The 18,678-nt window shown below is 36.3% G+C and overlaps 1 protein-coding gene across 2 annotated transcripts in view; it reads left to right on the top strand.

Moving 5' to 3' along the window:
* LOC102692151 (contactin-associated protein-like 5) overlaps window positions 1-18,678 on the top strand; it is a 179,419-nt gene that overhangs the window by 56,096 nt on the left and 104,645 nt on the right. For both annotated transcript variants that reach the window (XM_069196417.1, XM_069196418.1), the window contains exons 9-10: window positions 679-879; window positions 11,618-11,774. In XM_069196417.1, the coding sequence (XP_069052518.1) occupies window positions 679-879; window positions 11,618-11,774 (358 nt within the window). The remainder of the gene's footprint in view (window positions 1-678; window positions 880-11,617; window positions 11,775-18,678) is intronic.

Below are 18,678 nucleotides of genomic sequence, written 5' to 3'. Positions count from 1 at the left end.
TCACCTACTCTGTTCTCCTCCCCCTCCTCTTATCTCACCATTCCCGATCAAGTGTCTAATCCACCGCACCTATAGCCCAGTATACATATATATATAATTTTGTCTCTCTCTTCTTCCAAGTCTTTCTTTTTACATTTTTGCCTTCCTTGCAGGAGCTCACAGTCATTGACTTCCACTGCACCATGTGTGAGTGCATGGTATCAATCCAGGTCTACTCATTCATCCCTGCATTGTCCCTATTAATCAGGCTTAGGCTGCTACAGCGATGGGTTGCCTTCCCCTCCGTGCCTCCCACTGTCAATAGGTGTCAGTTTCAACCCTCTTAAATAGCTGATCTTGCTTCTCTTTTTTGTTTCAACCTTGAACACATTCTCACCCATTTCATGTAGTAAACTTCAGCAAATGGTAGATATCTTTGGTTTTCTGTGCTAGGCTGCCCTTCTGAGCCAATACAGCAACACTGCACACCACCATGTTCCAGTCTCAAAATAGCCAGAACTGCTAACTGCTAACCAGTAGCTCATAGATTCTGCTACTCTTACACTCACTGTTGCATTGTCACTTCTACTGCCCACCACAGTATTCTAATCTTAAATCTTGGTGTAATGATTTTTTTTTTCCTTAAAACTATATGAAACAATCAAAATACCGGTTTGTATGTTTTGCTTTATTTTATAGAGGATAAAGTGTGGACAATCATTCACCACAACAACTCAGAGCCAGCAAGAGTTCAGGGCTCCAGCCTACAGAAGCCTTACTTCATGCAGTTCAACTATAGCATGAGTGAAGAGCAGCTGGAGGCCATGGTGAGTGGGGCAGAGGAATGTCAGCAGGAAATCATCTACCGCTGTAAAACATCCCGATTACTCAACACTCGGGGTGAGTAAGGTTAACTTGGCCGATCTTGTGACTTTTCCAACCTAATAACTTCTTTACAGAATAAGTAAACATGGAAATTAATCTTTTGCTTTCCTTTTAGAATGTAACCATGTTATTTTGCTTCTGTCACTAAATGTATATCAGTAGACATTACCAGCAAAAGCTACAAGAGCAAACACTGTTGTTGTTTGATATTAAAACAAATTAAAACATTTGTGTGACAAAGGCAAGTTAAAACATTTTTCTCTGTGTTTTCCTTTCCTTTACTTTTGGGCTGTTGTTGATTTTTAATTCCTATATGAATTGATCAACGTTTTTTGGAAAAAGTTATTTTCTCCAATCTTTCTCAAACAATGCATTGTCTAGAGCGGTATGACGTGGTGGGGTGTTATTATTATTATTATTATTATTATTATTATTATTATTATTAGTGGTATTATTTCTTATCTTGACATAAGAGATTTTCAAACATATTTATTAAAATTCTGATTTATCAAATATGTATGGGGTAGGCACAGATGCAGCCATTCAAAATGCGCGGTACAAACCCGCGGTAAGGTAAACTACCCACAAGCTACTGCGGGGCACCGCGGTAAGTGATTGGCTGGCCAAAATGACCGACAGGGGCACTCGTGGTGCATTGGTTGGTAGTGAAAATATTTAATCATTTAATGTCTTTACTGTGCACATTTTAATCCGCTTAGTTTTGAATATTTATATGGAATTTTACCACTAAAGGGAAATCTTAGTAGCTGAGCATAAAAAGAAGAGGAGCATAATGCATCTGAAGGTCATAAACGATATTAATTTAGGAACATAAACATTACTGTATGTACGTAAACTGTACTGTGTATGGCTGGTCTTGGTAGTTTAAAGAAAAAATCCACACCAGTCTTCCATTTCTCCCTAAACATTTTAAGCATGAAAGTTTTATGAAATGGTACCCAAATATGCGATTGCTGTATAGAATGAATTTTAATTTTAAAAAAGTATTTAACACGAAAATTAAGCTGTTTACATCTTCCGCCTGAGAACAGTCACCTGTTTCTACCCAACGCAGAAACACAGCCACTAACTAGCAAAGAGAGGACATTAGCTAGCCAATATGATAAAGAATTAAATGATTTTTTGTTTATTTCTTTTGCACATTTATTTGAACATTTCCATCGATTGTACAAGCACTTGGAAACTGTCCAATCCCTAGTTCATCAGGCATTTTCTTTTACGCTGCAGGTCAGGTCTGTATTCTCCCGGTCTGGCGCCGGTCTGTGTCTTCTATGATATAATGCCAGCAAACTCTTGTTTTTATGTCCACTATAACAGACAATCTCCTTTGCTTTTAACCGAGCGTTTAATAATTTCCTAAAATGAAAATGATTTACTTTATTTCCCTCTCGAAATCAATAAAAGTATCTATCATCTATCTAAACTATGGGACAGAATTCTGGGGTCTCCCCATACCAGAGATTATGGTAGGGCTTCGGAATGGTGATTGGCTGACACCATCTGACACCCCTCTGATTGGAGAAAAAAAGACATGATAGTTTGCTATACATACTGTACCAGGAAGAGGATTTTTTTCTATTTGAAACGTGTATTTTAAACGTTTAGGAAGTAAAAACCTTACAGCGTACACAGATTTCTAAACTGATCAGGATTGTTATCTTTGTCTTATGCATAATAATATTCACCGCTCTGTCCAGCAAATTAATAATAAACTTTATTTTATATAGCTTTTTAAACGAATAAGTAATTAGATTGCTCATAAACCTAATCACTTATTCTACATAAACACAGCGTAATTGTTCTCTGAAAATGCTTTTCTTTTTATTTAGGCTCAGATTTCAACTATAGATCGTATTATTATAAACTTTCTTGGAAAAATGTCTTTTATGTAAACCATGTTTGCTATTAATTCATTTAGGGCTAGAATATGTTCATTGTCTTCCAATGAAAGAAGTAATCGAGTTGACATTAGAAGCTTGCCACGCTCGGACTGTTACACCAACGCATTAGCATGTTAAAGAGATTTCATTGAGGAGCCTAGCTTTCCTAACTATTAAGTACTGTTCTTCCTTGGTTTTGGAGGGGGGAGGTGTCTTTCCCTGGAAATCTCGCCCCCTTCTACTTTGAAAATACCTGTGAAACCGGTTTAATTCGTCACAGCCAGCACTCCCACAGAGAGGGGGGTTGTACTCGTTAAATTCTTAGCCGGAACACATCATTATATCTCATTTTGTATTTCTATAAAAAAATCGTTTGCCCAGCCTAACACTATTGTTGTTATTGTTTTTATCCTGTAAAGCGCTTTGAGGAGCACAGCTTTCTCACCACTTAGATTATTTTTTGTTACCATCCGTACAAAAAGCAGAAACTTCTTGTATTTTCCATACAAGTGGAAAGATTACAGATTTTAATTCTCTTTTTTCTAAACCAGGGAAAATCTGATCATGTTTCTCTATAACAATAATAAAAAAACTTTATTTTACATATCACCTTTAAAAGTGGCATCTCAAAGCAATACAGTAGATGTAAACCACAGATTACAAAGTAAATACCCAGACAAACGCAAATGTGTTTTTAATAAAATGCTTTTATTCATTTAGCAGAGAGAGAGCGTAAAACCTGGCCGTAACAGCTGTTCCTTTTTCTGATCACTCGCTCTCTGGATAAACGTCTCACCTGTCCTGTTCTTTGTTTTCCTAATTTGCTGATTATGCCTTCTGCGATCCACTCCTGCCCTCACACCTAAAGAAGACTATTTTAAATTTCTTTGCGCGGTCCATTGTGCAATTAACCCTTGTATGTGCTGTCCTTAAGGTGATATCACATAAAGGTGATATGTAAAATAATGTTTTTTTTATTATTGTTATAGAGAAACATGATCAGATTTTCCCCAGTTCAGAAAAAAAGATCTAAAGTATAGTAGTTTGTCACTAGTATACTTTTAATACAGTCTTTGCTTTGCTCTTGAGGATCCTTGTGATATTTCGAGCTCTGGTTGAATGATAAGTGTCGCAGTTTAAATCTCTCTCTCTCAATTCAATTCAAGGTGCTTTATTAGCATGACAGATGGGTACAATCAGTGTTGGGTATTTACTTTGCTTTGGGATGTCACTTTTAAAGGTGATATATAAAATCAAGGCTTTAACTTGCTTTAACTCCGCAAGTCTGAGTTCTTGTGTCTGTCCTATCCGAACCCGAAAGTTTTACAATATTTATCTTTATAGCAGGTGGTGTACAGCTTTTTAGTATAGATTACACCTTTCTAAAATGTATTTAAAAAATAAAAACGATTACAATCTAATCTTTCCACGTTTGATCCCAAGATCCCAAGAAAAATAAATCTAAACGGGGAGAAAGCTATGCTGAAAGTTTATTAAGATACTTAGAAGACAAAAATATCGATTTATGTTGCATTTGTCTGACAAAACTTGATTTAAATCAATATAAATGTTTATATTGTAACGCCTAGGTTACTATTCATTGTTATTAAAATGACTTAAAATTCCGCGACAGGGGTACCTTTAAAGCGCAGACGATGTTTGCCCAGCCTAACAGTATTGTTGTTATTGTTTTTATTCAGTAAAGCACTTTGAGGAGCCACCTTTAAAGGCGCTATATACAATAAATTATTAAATTATCATTATTATTACTATTGTTAATTTGCTGGACAGAGAGGTGAACATTATTACGCAGAAGACAAAGGTAGCGATTTACGTTGCATTGTGCATTGTGCTGCTGTAATATAGTTTAAAATAATTAAAAGTCTAAACAGTATCAGCTTTATTTATGGGTTGTAATTTAAAAAAAGTCAAAAACTGCACTCAAAATGCAATTTAGAGCTTTCTGGCAAGAGGAAACACCCAAATTAATAATGTAACATGCTACTGTTTGTGCATGAACATAGTTATACTGTTATAACTAGTTATACTGTTTAGATACACAATTCCATGTTTTTTTTTTTAATCCCTGGCGGGACCGGGCGTCCATAAGAATCAAGTAATAGGTTTCATTGCGCTTTGACAGATCGTCTTTAAATCAATTGTTGATTTAAAGTTTGACAGTAAACGTTTATATTGTAACGCATACTGTACAGCCTCCTTTTCTCTATAAACATCTAAAAGATTGTTTGCGTAGCCTAAGAGGGGGGGGTCTGCTCTCAGTGACAGCTGACAATCCTCTAAATACTGAAGTGAAAAATTAATAACGCCAATGTAAATGTCGTATTTACAATTTGTTGATAATAGAAATGATCTGTAAAGCGCTTTGAGGAGCCACCTTTAAAAGCGCTATATACACTAAAGTTCATTATTATTACTGCTGTTAATTTGCTGGACAGAGAGGTAAACATTATTACGCAGAAGACAAAGGTAGCGATTTACGTTGCATTGTGCATTGTGCTGCTGTAATATAGTCTAAAATAATTAAAAGTCTAAACAGTATTGGCTTTATTTAAGGGTTGTCATTTAAAAAAAAGTCAAAAACCGCACTCAAAATGCAATTTAGAGCTTTCTGGCAAGAGGAAACACCCAAATTAATAATGAAACATGATACTGTTTGTGCATGAACATAGTTATACTGTTATTTCTTTAGATACCCAATTCCATGGTTTTTTTTAACCCTGGCAGGTCCAGGCATCCATAAGAATCAAGTAATAGGTTTCATTGCGCTTTGACAGATCGTCTTTAAATCAATTGTTGATTTAAAATTTGACAGTAAACGTTTATATTGTAACGCATACTGTACAGCCTCCGTTTCTCTATAAAAATCTAAAAGATCGTTTGCGCAGCCTAAGAGGGGGGGGTCTGCTCTCAGTGACAGCTGACAATCCTCCAAATACTCAAGTGAAAAATTAATAACGCCAATGTAAATGCCGTATTTACAATTTGTTGATAATAGAAATGATAAGTTCTATAAAGCTTTGTGATAGTTTATCGAGGCAGCAAAAGATCAGCTACACTGGGAAGATGCGACACGGAAGATATATTATCAATAACCTTTAAAATCTGAAGGGAGATCTAAGGAAGCAGGAAGCAGAAGCAGGAACCGTTGTCAGAAGGAAAAAAGGTGACTATTCATTGTTATTAAAAAATGACTTAGATTCGAACATGTTGTGATATTTAGAAATATAAAAAGTCAATTAATTATCCATAATATTGCTATTTTATTTTTTCAAAGACATGTTTGTCTTGCGCAAGGTCGCATGATGAGTGGTGAAAAAGCCCTACTCAAACAGTATCAACGTACATTGTACAGCGTGTACTATTGTGTTTTAGTACATTAATATAATTATATAGTTATTAATTTCTTTAGATACGCGATTCCTTATTATATTCCCTATTAATCAAATTCTAAAAGTATGCTTGTTTGCTCCAGTATCGAGCATATTCGCAGAAAAGCTTAAAACTACCACTTTTTATACACACGTTATTTCACATGTTAAAGACTTCAATGCTTAAAATGTTTAGGGAGAAATGAAATACTGGTGTGTATTTTTTCTTTAAATTAAAGAGACCAGTCATTTACAATTTTTATACTGTAATACTATATGTTTATGTTCCAAAATTAATATCGTTTATGATCTTCACACACGTAATGCTCCTGTTCTTTTTATGCTCAGCTACTAAGATTTCCCTTCAGTGGTAAAATTCCATATAAATATTCAATACTTAAATGGGCACAGTAAAGACATTATATATACATATACATACTGTATACAGTACAGTTTTGCATACAGTAATATGTTTATGTTCCTAAATCAATATCTTTTATGAGCATGTTAAAGGCATGGTGAATCAGAGATTTTCAAAAATTACTGTACTTTGCATGATTGGAAACAAATGCGTGATTGGATCAACGAAATGCTGTGGTGTTACTTTAACAACGACGGTCAATGAAAAAAAAGAATGTGGACCAGGGCAATACTTTGAGTTTGCAGCTTGTCCAAGGTCATTCATTATAAACACTATTAGTAATATCTTCAGTAAAGACTTTGATGTCGACAGCTCAAACATGAGAGGTTGAGCTTTATTAGCTCCACCTTGCGGAAATTCCGGATACTATTATTTTACTTGCGGTATCATGTGGTATGATGCGGTACTATGCAAGAATTTATGGTATTAATACAGTAACTTGCGGTACACCCCGTCAAGCGCACCGCAAAATAATGCAGTATAACCCTCTTGTTTTGAATGGCAGCATCTGTATGGTTGTAAGTGAAACTGCACATTAAGCCAAGAATAGGTTCTGAGTTCTACTTTTCATCTGAAACGTAATTTGCCTTTTCTGTAAGGTGAAAATAAAAATGAGTTCTGACTCCCACATAGCTCAAGCAGAAAAAAAAATGTTTTTGTCTGAGCACAGATTGAGCTCTATCAGCCAGCTTTTGCAGAGTTAAGCCAGAATCATGTCACCATCCTGTGATGGGGATTCCCCACATGGCAACACACAAGATGGAAAAACTGACTACACACTGTACATGTGATGTTTCATTTCTTTTTTATAAAGTTTTCTTTTTTGTAAATCAATTTTTACACCACAATCCCTTCCATCAAAGAAGTTCCATCATTCCCTCATAGACAAAGTGTCACGCCCTCTGCAACCAGAGGGCGCTCCTTCTCTGTCCTGTCCCTAGTTTCCGGTCTACTGTCCTTCCTGTCCCTCTCTTTCCCTTGGGCTATATATTTCCGGGTCTTGCACTCCGTCCTCGCTCAGCATTGATGTTCGGATGTCCTGAGACCCGCCTAGCACCAGGGTGCCCCACGTCCGCTCCCCGAGGGCATAGGTTTCTATACGGCATTCCTGAACTCTTTGCACTAATGAGCCTGGGCCTTTTTCCCGTCTCGCCGCTACGCATATGGGTCTTTTTACGCTCTCCTACTCCCCATGGTTAGTCCCTTTGGACGTCCGTGACAGAATGCTGAGCCACCTTCTGACCCCGCGAGCGGCGCTTTTTTTTGTCTTGCTGCAGTTTTTTTTTCTTGTTCTCTGGGCTGTTTTTTTTTCAGTTCCTCTATTCTAATCACTGGATATCACTCCGATCTTCCGTGCCTGTGAGCGGGTCCTGTACCTGGCTTTCCTCGGGTAGATCACTCCGATATCAGTGATTGAATGTTGAGCTGGATTGCCTATTCTTATTACTGGATATCACTCCAAGCTTCTGTGTCTGGTTCTCTTGCCTGGCTCTTCCTGGTCTTGCTCTCTCCGATATCAGTGATAGAATGGTAAGCTTTCTGCCATTCCTCCATTCCTTTCGCTGGATATCACTCCGGGCATCTGTGTCTGTGAGCGGACTTCGGTCTGGCTTTCCTCAGGTTGTCCACTCCGATATCAGTGTTAGAATGTGAACATGCCCATTGCCCAGTCTGCGGTATTTTTCCCCGGGGTTTTTGTGTTTTTTTTGCCTTTTGTTTTGATTTTTTTTCTTCCTGGTTTCCCCTCCATTTTGGTCCCCCCTGCTCCCTGTGTCTCGGAACTTTGTTTTTGGTTCCTATGTTTTGTGTGGTTTGTCTCCCTGGTCTTTCCCAGGTTTTTGTCTGTTGTGTTTGTGCTTGTGTACTTTTTTTGTTTTAAGTCTCCGGAGCTCTACTCGACCCCCCCTTCTTCCACCCAATAAAGGTTTATACCCCGGAAGAGGGGGTAGCTCTCAGCCGTGGACTCCCGGAGGTTTCCTTTCAATTAAATGAGGTTTTTCCTCCCCCCAGTGCTGGGCAGCTCATTTATTTGTATGGGCGTCAGGAGCCGCCCATGAAGGGGGGGATACTGTCACGACACAAAGAGCAATAAGAAATGGAAAAAAGGCCGGAAGTACACAAATTCTGGAGATTGCAAAGAAGCAGTGAATGTTTTTAATGGTAGAAATAGTCAGCTAGGACTGTCTCTAATCTTTGCAAACAAAGCAACCCCTGCAGTCTCCCTGGCACCTGCAGGCTTTTGGTGCTCTCAATTAGGGACGTGCTAAATGTGTTAAAAAACATATATATTTTTTTAAAACAGGTGATTTTACAATTGGGTGACTATAACAAAAAATAGGTGATTCTATATCTAGAGGAAAAATAGATTTTGAGTTGAACTTTTGATAGTTTATCATAACACTTCATCAGTACTATTTACTAAATAATGAAGAAGTGCTTAGTTTTCTTAATTTACATAGGTGTTTAATATTAGTTGTAACAGGGTTCTTATAATCATAGTGTGTAGGACACCATGGAAAATTATATATTCAGTTTTCACTTTTTTTTTCTATTACACCCAGTCACAGGGTTAAATTGGTGGGTAAAATGAAAAAAAAAGCGTTCAGTTTTACAAGTCTTTATGTATAATACATTGTACAAAAATTGGAAGTAACCCTTTCATAGGCATTGTATGAACACATACTAAGTATTAACAAGTAAAGGTTTATTCCATGCTGAAAAGAGAAAAAAGGTAACAGTGTTTCGGCTGTGGAACCTTCTTCGGGGGAAAAAAAAGAATACTGCAGTAAGCATAAAAAAACGTATCACTTTATTTTGTATATGTATGTTTCGTCAATGTATAAACCTGAAATTAGGATATTGAATATATATCTTGGGTCTCATTTTGATTAATCTGTCATTTACAACTCATCTCAATACACTCAAGTGACTTAAGCACAAAACACAAAAATGATCCAATATTTCCTGTTTATGAAGAAAATGATGGCTTTCTTATTAGTCTGGACTAAGTACAGTCACTCATCCCTCTTGGGTATTCATATCAAACAGTTTCAAACCCAGCAAAACATTATATCCCTACACAATCTGTCAATAGTAGTGTGCAATCTAGGAGATCACAAGTCATAACACTTCACTAAGATTGATGAAGGCCAAGTGTGATGGTACCACCAGGAATGAGTGCTGTAATGATTGATGACAACTTGATTGTGTGGCACCAGTATTAATCAAGTCCTGGAACTTCATTTGCTACCCTTCCTGCGACTCCTTCAATAATAACATTGCAACAGGACAAAGCATGTCTTAATGCTTTTTATGTTAACAAATTTCTTAAAATATAAAAATGCCCCCTACTCACCAAACTTCAGCCAAATTAGGCATTTGTGGATGAACTGGGATTACGTGTTGCATCTAAGACTCTAAGACTAGTGAACAGCCACATCCTGTTGAATGAATTCCACAAGACAGGATCTGCAACCTGCAACAAAGCATTCATGCATCATAGATGTACTGCTTGCATTGCTTTCACTGGTGGCCACATGCACTCAGCCTTCATTGATCAACCCTGTAGGTTACAAATGTTGAAAAATACCTATTTCTGTTCAATAAAAGGTTTTTACTTCTTCTTCAAAATATGTTTCCATTTCCCTAATACCTTTATGAAATTCATGCTTTCTCCTATATATGATGAGCTACATTTTTGCTCAGTATACCATGCATTCATAACAGCTACACCTCCAGTTTTCCCAGTTTTTTTTAGGGTTCAGATTTTAATGGGCAAAAGCATCTGCCTAAATCTGAAAACATCTGCCAAAACCAAAATAATTGTATTTCAAGCTTAAGTCCTCCCGATGCCCAAAGAAAAGTTTAGTTTCTACATAATCGTATTTCAAATTATAACTAGGGAAAAATATTACATGGTCTGCCAGGTGGCCAGCAGTGTTTCAATTTTACTTTGATAGATAATGCACGCATCACATTGGGACTCTGAGGATGTGCATGTCATTGTTGCATGCATATTTTTAGGCCTTATGTTTCACCTCCTTACATGTTACCAATGTCACACAATCCCTTAATCATTCAACATGATAAATCTTGACTGTATATAGAAAAACCCACTCTGCTTTAGTCTTGGATTACCTTCATACACCTGTCTACTGCACTACTATATCAATTGTGTATTTTGGTGTGTAAATGAATAATGTGGTCACACACACAAACATCTGTGTACTGTACGTAAGTATATATTCGTGCCTGACTTGAATATCCCATGTGTCCCATAGCCTTCATGTCGATCTTTCTTTTTCAAGCTTTTATTGTTCCAGGTATGGTAAATACTTTTATTGTTCAGATTATTAATAAGTACCCAATTTTAAAGACACTTCTTAAATGTTTTATATTACTCAGAATTTTCCACAGTAATTTTCAAGGGACACCTCCACAAAAATCCAAGGAATAGATCAAAATTCTGTCATATGGTTTGTCACAAAATTATTTAAAATATTTGGTATTCAAGATATGCATATGTTGACAATACATTGAAACTGCTAAAAAAACATTTGAACAGCTTCCCTGAAACTAATTAGCCTATTTTAATAAAATTTAGTGAGTATAACAAACAGTTACTACTTTAAAAAGAAACAAACATAGCCAACATGTGACAATCAAATATTGCAGCACCTACAGTCAAATTGTGTGTTGTATAAAGTGTTGAAGTCATCATAGAGAAATAGTAGCCTGTTGTATTTGTAGATGACATCTTACAGAAGATGATTGGTTTGGCACCCATATAAGATCACAACACTGGAAACCTCATACAGTATTATTTCATATTTTATATGTTTTTCTTAAGGGCAGCAGGCCATTCCCTACAATGTTTTAAAGGAATGTAGAGAAGAGCAAACATTTTGGCTGAATCTGCTGTCCTATTACAGGAATCTTTATGTATTCTGGAAAAAAATGTGTACAGTATATGTGGCTCTTTTTTAAATTATGATAATGAGTTACTATGACTATTAACTGACTACAGGAACATTGTGTTTCAGATGGTACCCCGTTCTCGTGGTGGGTAGGCCGGACTGGTGAGAAGCACACCTACTGGGGTGGTTCGATGCCTGGTGTCCAGCAGTGCTCCTGCAGTCTTTTAGAAAACTGTATAGACATGAACTATTTCTGCAATTGTGATGCTGACAGAGAAGAATGGTAACAATGTGTCTTTTTAATTTAATTATTGCTATATATAATGTTTACTTTTTGTTCTCTATTTTGAGTGAAATGCAATTCACTGTTTAATCCAACTGAATGTGTGACATATACATCCTCCAAGAATTGTGTTAATACATCATCCTGTATAGCTATCTGATTCTGAAATAGATCCATTTGACAATCATCTATTTGACAAACAACTTCAGATACAGAATGTACCTGGACAGAGACACAGGAAAAAGACTTTAGTAATTAGATATTTTATTTTTATTATATCCATGCAGTGAGAAAAAAGACTGAAGACATTAGTGATCTATGGGATCCATATTCATAAAATGTTCTACTGTTCTTGGATGTTTTAAATCAATTTTTACTCCCCTGCCTTTAGTTGTCTGAAGTAGAATAAAGACAGAGTGTTTCATTTTAGATACTGTAACTGATCATAATAATTTTCCATAATGTCCATAACCTGAATTGTATGTAAGTTGTAAGTGACACTTTCTTATCTTTTGATTTAATATATATTGAGATGATACACCTGGACTTCCATTAGCTATGTCTGTGAGTGAGGAAAGATTAACAGGAGAGCAGAGCAGATGGGGAAGAGAGCAAGGCAGAGAATGTAGCAGCACCTAGCAGTCCATGAGGGAGAAAAAGCAAGGAATCTTTCCCTTTTTTAATAGGGTTAAAGAAATAAAAGAACAATAACAAATACTTTAAAAGTATATCATTAGAATAATTAAACAGGAAATATTTAATAAATTAAATAAACTTAAATTTATACAACACAGTAAATTTATTAGAATTGACTTTTAATTAAATTCATTTACCCTACACTGTACTTTTGAGTAATTAAACACAAATTAAAATACTCAGTAAATAATAAATAATAAAAATAACTTGTGTGCTTCCCTGACCAGATTGCAATATGAGTTCTTCATAATGTTCAGCAAACCTCATATTTCACCTTATGTGAGCAAAGCTAAGTGAGACTGGAGTGTAAAATAAAGCCAAGATGGAGATCACATTAGGCTTACTCCAAACTATACTTCCACAGAAGCAACTTCTCTGCATGATCTTTACACATGTAATTTAAACTCTCCTTAGAAAAGATTATTATGGGACCCATGGAAGGTTTTAATGTAAAGCCAATGCTAGTGCAAAGCAAGTCTTGTCCAGGGAAGAGGATGTATTAGATATTAACATTGTCAAGAAAGCTTTTTGCTTGTCAGGGAGCTCCAATCAATTTTTCTTATGTTTTTTTGCATCAAGAACTTAAGATAATTCAGTGTCATAAACTGGAAATATTATAGTTATGTTTCCTCTTATAAACCTCACCGTAGGGGACTTATTGACAGAAACTATAGCAAAATATCAAAGTCAGGTATCACAAGATTTCCTTGATGTTTTTTTTTTCAGGATTGGTGTACTCATATTAAAGATATGTTTACTGTATATCTTTATCACAAAATAATAAAGATTATTATTACAAAAATTATAAAATGTTGAAATAACATTAGAGAAAGTCACATGTATTTTGGGTAATGCATTATGTATTTTCTTAATCTAAGTGCATCCTAATCTTAGATAACTAACATCCAGGGATGGTAGTTCAGGGCTATTACTCTATTTTTCTGATTTTGCCATACTAGGTTGGCAGTGATATTATCAACACTCCAATGTCAACTATTTAGCAACTGTATTTAAAACACAGGTTTCTGATCTGTGTTTTAAAGATCCACTTACAGATGCAGCCATTCAAAATGCGCGGGCAATACAGCATTATTTTCCGGTGCGCTTTATGCAGTCTACCGCGAGTTACTGGTAAATACCGCTTGTTACCGTAAATTCTCCTATAATACTGTAAGTAAAATAATAGTATCCGAAATTTCTTCGTTAAGAAAAGCTCAACCTCTCATGTTTGAGCTGTCGCCATCAAAGTCTTTAACGAAGATATTACTAATAGTATTAATAATGAATGACCTTGGACAAGCTGTAAACTCAAAGTATTGCCCTGGTCCACATTCTTTTTTTCATTGACCGTCTTTGTAAAAGTAACACCACAGCATTTCGCAATCACGCATTTGTTTCCAATCATGCAAAGTACAGTCATTTTTGAGAATCGATTCACCATGCCTTTCACATGCTCATAAAAGAGATTGATTTAGGAACATAAACATATTACCGTATGCAAACTGTACTGTATACAGTATGCATATGTATATTTAATGTCTTAACTGTGCCCGTTTAAGTATTGAATATTTATATGGAATTTTACCACTGAAGGGAAATCTTAGTACCTGAGCATAAAAAGAATAGGAGCATACTGTAACGCGTGTGAAGGCCATAAACGATATTAATTTTGGAACTTAAACATACAGTATATGGCTGGTCTCAGTACTTTAAAGGAAACATACACACCAGTATTCCATTTCTCCCTAAACATGTTAAGCATCGAAGTCTTTAACTAACGTGATACCGGAGTCAAAAAGCATACTTTTAGAATTTGATTAAAAGGGAATATAATATGAAATCGCGTATCTAAAGATATATTTATATATATATTATATATCGATATAATTATATTCACATGCAGAGTGCTGAAAAAGCACTACAGAAACATTATCAACAGACAATGTACAGCGTGTACTATTCTTGTGTTGCGGTACATGACTATAATTATATCGTTATTAATTTCTTTAGATATGCGATTTCATATTATATTCCCTTTTAATCAAATTCTAAAAGTATGCTTGTTGACTCCGGTATCTCTTTACTTAAAGATTTCGATGCTTAAAATGTTTAGGGAGATATGGAAAACTGGTGTGTATGTTTTCTTTAAAGTACCGAGACCAGCCAAATTCTGTATGTTTAAGTTCCAAAATTAATATCGTTTATGGCCTTCACATGCGTTACAGTATGCTCCTTTTCTTTTTATGCTCAGGTACTAAGATTTCCCTTCAGTGGTAAAATTCCATATAAATATTCAATACAACAACGGGCACAGTAAAGACGTTTACTGTAAATCTTTCTACGACAGACCTACGGACCACGAGTGCCCCTGTCGGTCAACCAATCATGTACCGTGCGTCATCGTGCGTCACAATGCGCGCCGACGTAGCCAATTACCTCCGGTACGTGTGTGTACCGTGCACTTTGAATGGCTGCATATGTATGTTTTAGCATCATTCACATAATTAGTTTTCAAAATGGAATGGAGCAGTTCCCAGTTCATATTATTGGACCAAATAGTTTAAAGCTTTGGTACAACAGGAATGAGTTGTAGAAAGGTCAAGAATGTTTGTTTTCAAGTTCATAATACATAATTGCTTCTGAAAGAAAACAAGCAGTCTGCCTCTGTTTGCTGAGCACACACACTGTCAGGCGTTGGGTCTTGTTCTTTCTGTTGCTTGATTTACTTGTTTTGTCTGTAAATGTTATACTGTAGCTTACTTGGTACCGTCTCAGAACTTGCCAACTATATTCTTGTCGTTAATGACAAATTCAGTTAAAGAGCAAGTTGCATCTACTTAGAAATCCATGACCAGATATGGTCCCATTTAACTCTTTCTGTTCTTGTTTTTATTGTTGGGGTTTAGATCTCCAGAAAGCATGAGGGTCACATTTACTCACATTCCTATAGTTAGAATTATACTATACTAGGCATTAGGACACACACAGACCTCAGGGTGAGCACCCCCTATCCTTTCCTGTCCAACCTCTGTTTACTTCTCTTCCCTCTGGCTTCCCTCTGGTAGATGCAGTAGATGTGGTAGATGCCAGACAGGATGCTGTCTGGCATGCCCAACTAGACACTTTACACATACTACGCCATCTCCTTCTGGAGATGACTGGTGCCAGCCGCCCCAAAAGATTTCTGGGGGGACTGATTGCTACTGCTTCTGCTGTACGATCATTATTTTCAGCAGGTCTCTTTGGTGTGAACACTGTCACACCGATCACATTGAAGAAATATGAATCAGGGTTACAGAAAGAGATGCTTGAAATTAGTAACAAGTTATTCCAGCAGCAGCGTCTGGAAAGCGTATGGATAACATTAACCTCCATACAACACTGTTAAATCATACTTTCCACACTGTGGGCAGGATTGTTGATGTCATCAAGTGGAATTATGTTAATGTAATACAGGTCAGGATGTTGATTCTTGATCTGCTTAGGGATCTTAGTGCTGCCATTACCAGATTCCCACCTGCTTGGTCCGACTCACCTTAGTGGAAAATCTATTGAGGTCAGTTACTTTAGAGTCTGTTCAGCTACTACAGGCCACTTTGCATACAGTATAGGAAGTGCTATTCCCATATATATCAACCCCAAAGCCAAGGAAATAGGTTTTCTCTTAAAACTCCCTATCATTAGTAGCAAAGGTGTCTACAGACTTAAATCCATATTAAGTGTTGGCTTCGAGAGAGTGGACACGTATGTCACATTAACCACCCCTCCACTAATAGTTTACCTAGACAACAACCCAAGTCTGCATTTGGTTCTAAACTTTGACATTCTAAACTTTGACAGGATATTCACTAGTGGTGTCCCAGTGCGACAGGCATGAAACAGTTACCAAATTACAACCACCAGATCAAATGATTTTCTTAGTTCCTGAGGGGTCTATAGTGCACCTCAGTGGTCTGGCACTGTTTCATTTGGAATCAGATTGATATGAGACCGAGACTGAGATTGAGATTGTGGATGTCTTTCGGGATACACTGTTGAGCTGGATAACATAGTCCAAGAAACAATGAGAAGTTGATAACTTTTAGGAACCAACCAAATAAAATAATTTACAATCACACAGACTGATTCTAAATATACAACATGCATTTTGTTGATAAAACCAAAACATGCATAACAAGCAACAACATAATATAATATATATCTGTGAAATGATCTCCTGTGAACATGAATGCTGATCTTTCACTCAGGGATTACTAAAATAGGAGTTAATGACTTCAAAGTGAAAATAGGCATTGATTAATACATATTACAGTCTAGACTTTAAGTTTTGTTAGTCTCATATAATTAAAGCACATTAAAATTCTCTGACATAAGTAAATATCCATTTACTATAATGATCTAAACTATGCGTTTGTAATAGTTCTCTCGAGAATGATATGAAAAATAAAATTTAATATTCAAAGATTTGTTGTCCAGATGTCCTTGATGAGTTTAAACTTTGCATTGGTAAAAGCTGGCTAGGTTTCTGTAGCAGTTTCTATGTGCTAGGATTATATTGACGCAGGAGAGAGAAAGAGCTTTTGTTTTGCTTTGCTTAGCAGCTTATATTGGCCTCAGGCATCTCTGCCAAAGGTGCATCCTGTTGGCTTTGGTCTTTAGAACAGCCTGGACACGGTTTGTCTTCTTGAGGATCACAAGGTAGACAAAAGGGTCATTCAGTTTGTTCCTTGATCTTTTTGTTCAGAATATTCTGGATCTTGACAAAAAGAATTAGTCCAACTGTCTAATTTCTTTGATCAGGTGAAAATAACAGTGGGTTCATGAACACAAGATTTCTTCTGTTTCAGGAAGAATATCTTGGACAGAATTATGCACTTTACTGATTCATTCTCTTGGTCTGGCTTCTTGGAGAAAAGTTTAAGTCCTGACTTGATCTGTTTGCAGGCATGTGGTCATAAACATCATTTGGCCAGTTTAGAGAGAGATTTTCAAGTCAGTGAGTTAACTGGAGAAAAATTATTTGTGTTCTAGATTATATGGGGCAACATCACCAGTTGGTGATTGGCCACGATGCTATCAGGTTTGGTTCTGGTACCCACTCTACAGATCCACAATTGGTGGATCTTTCTTTTGTGTGATGGATAGTGATCTTTGACCTGAAACAGGCTGAAGCATGGCTGGTGTCCATTTGCGATATATAACATTATATTTATAGCTTGTATCTCTTTACAGTATCTTTTATCAGAAGGGCCTATTAGCCACATTCCTATGCATTTAGATAGATGTACCAGGCTGCTTGGTCAAAGCACAGAAGTCTTTAACAACACTTAATTCTACATGAAGCAATAGGCCTTGTCCCTTTAGTATTATCCTTGTTTTTATGTATCAGTTCTTCATACTCGCTATAGCTTGATAATTAATGTATTGAGCTGCCGTCTGTATCCACGCAGACTCTCATGTATTTATCCTGAATGCCTTTATGTACACATTGATTTATGCATCAATAAAAGCATTCTGTCTGTTGTGAATCCTTGTCAAGACTCCTTGTTCTGCCAATTGATTCCTAATAATCAAACAAACTCATGCAGTTTACTGTTAAAACTAACCATCGTGTCAGTAAGATCACAAAACCCCTACAGTACCAGAGATGCTTATCTCTTTATGCATTTTTACAGTTAATAATTCTCTTCTAGATTATCTTCATAATAAAGCTGAATGTACTTCCTTGCTTTATTTTCTAGGTCTATAACATTTAACTCTCTCATATTAGGATATTTTGGACTTTCTAAATGTATACTGTAGGTTGTGTAATAATTGGCTTGGAGGGCATAACGGATTGGCTTCTATACATTTCTGTTAGATGCTTATAGCAAAACGTAATGTTTGAGAGAGGCATTTTGAAGGTTACAGATGAGAATATTTCTTGGGACAGTATTAAGGACCAAATATTTAACTTCTATTCATTGAATGTGTCACTTACATTTTGTTCACAGAGTGCATTCTATTATCACGTGAAACATGTCTGCAGCTTATTATGTATGCTTTGTTCATGTGGCACTATGAGCAACATTTGACATGTTTTGGGACTTTTCCTTTACCACTTTTCTTAACATGAATATTTCCTTCTGTCACCTTGTTGTCTTGCTAGATGTTGGCTTTAATCTTGGTATGTCACAGCAGCAGAAACAGATGTTGGTACTGCCCTGGA

The sequence above is a fragment of the Lepisosteus oculatus genome, chromosome 12 (assembly GCF_040954835.1).
Source record: "Lepisosteus oculatus isolate fLepOcu1 chromosome 12, fLepOcu1.hap2, whole genome shotgun sequence".
Lineage (NCBI taxonomy): Eukaryota > Metazoa > Chordata > Actinopteri > Semionotiformes > Lepisosteidae > Lepisosteus > Lepisosteus oculatus.
The sequence above is the reverse complement of the archived record's forward strand: the minus strand, read 5'-3'. Positions and strand labels throughout refer to the sequence as shown.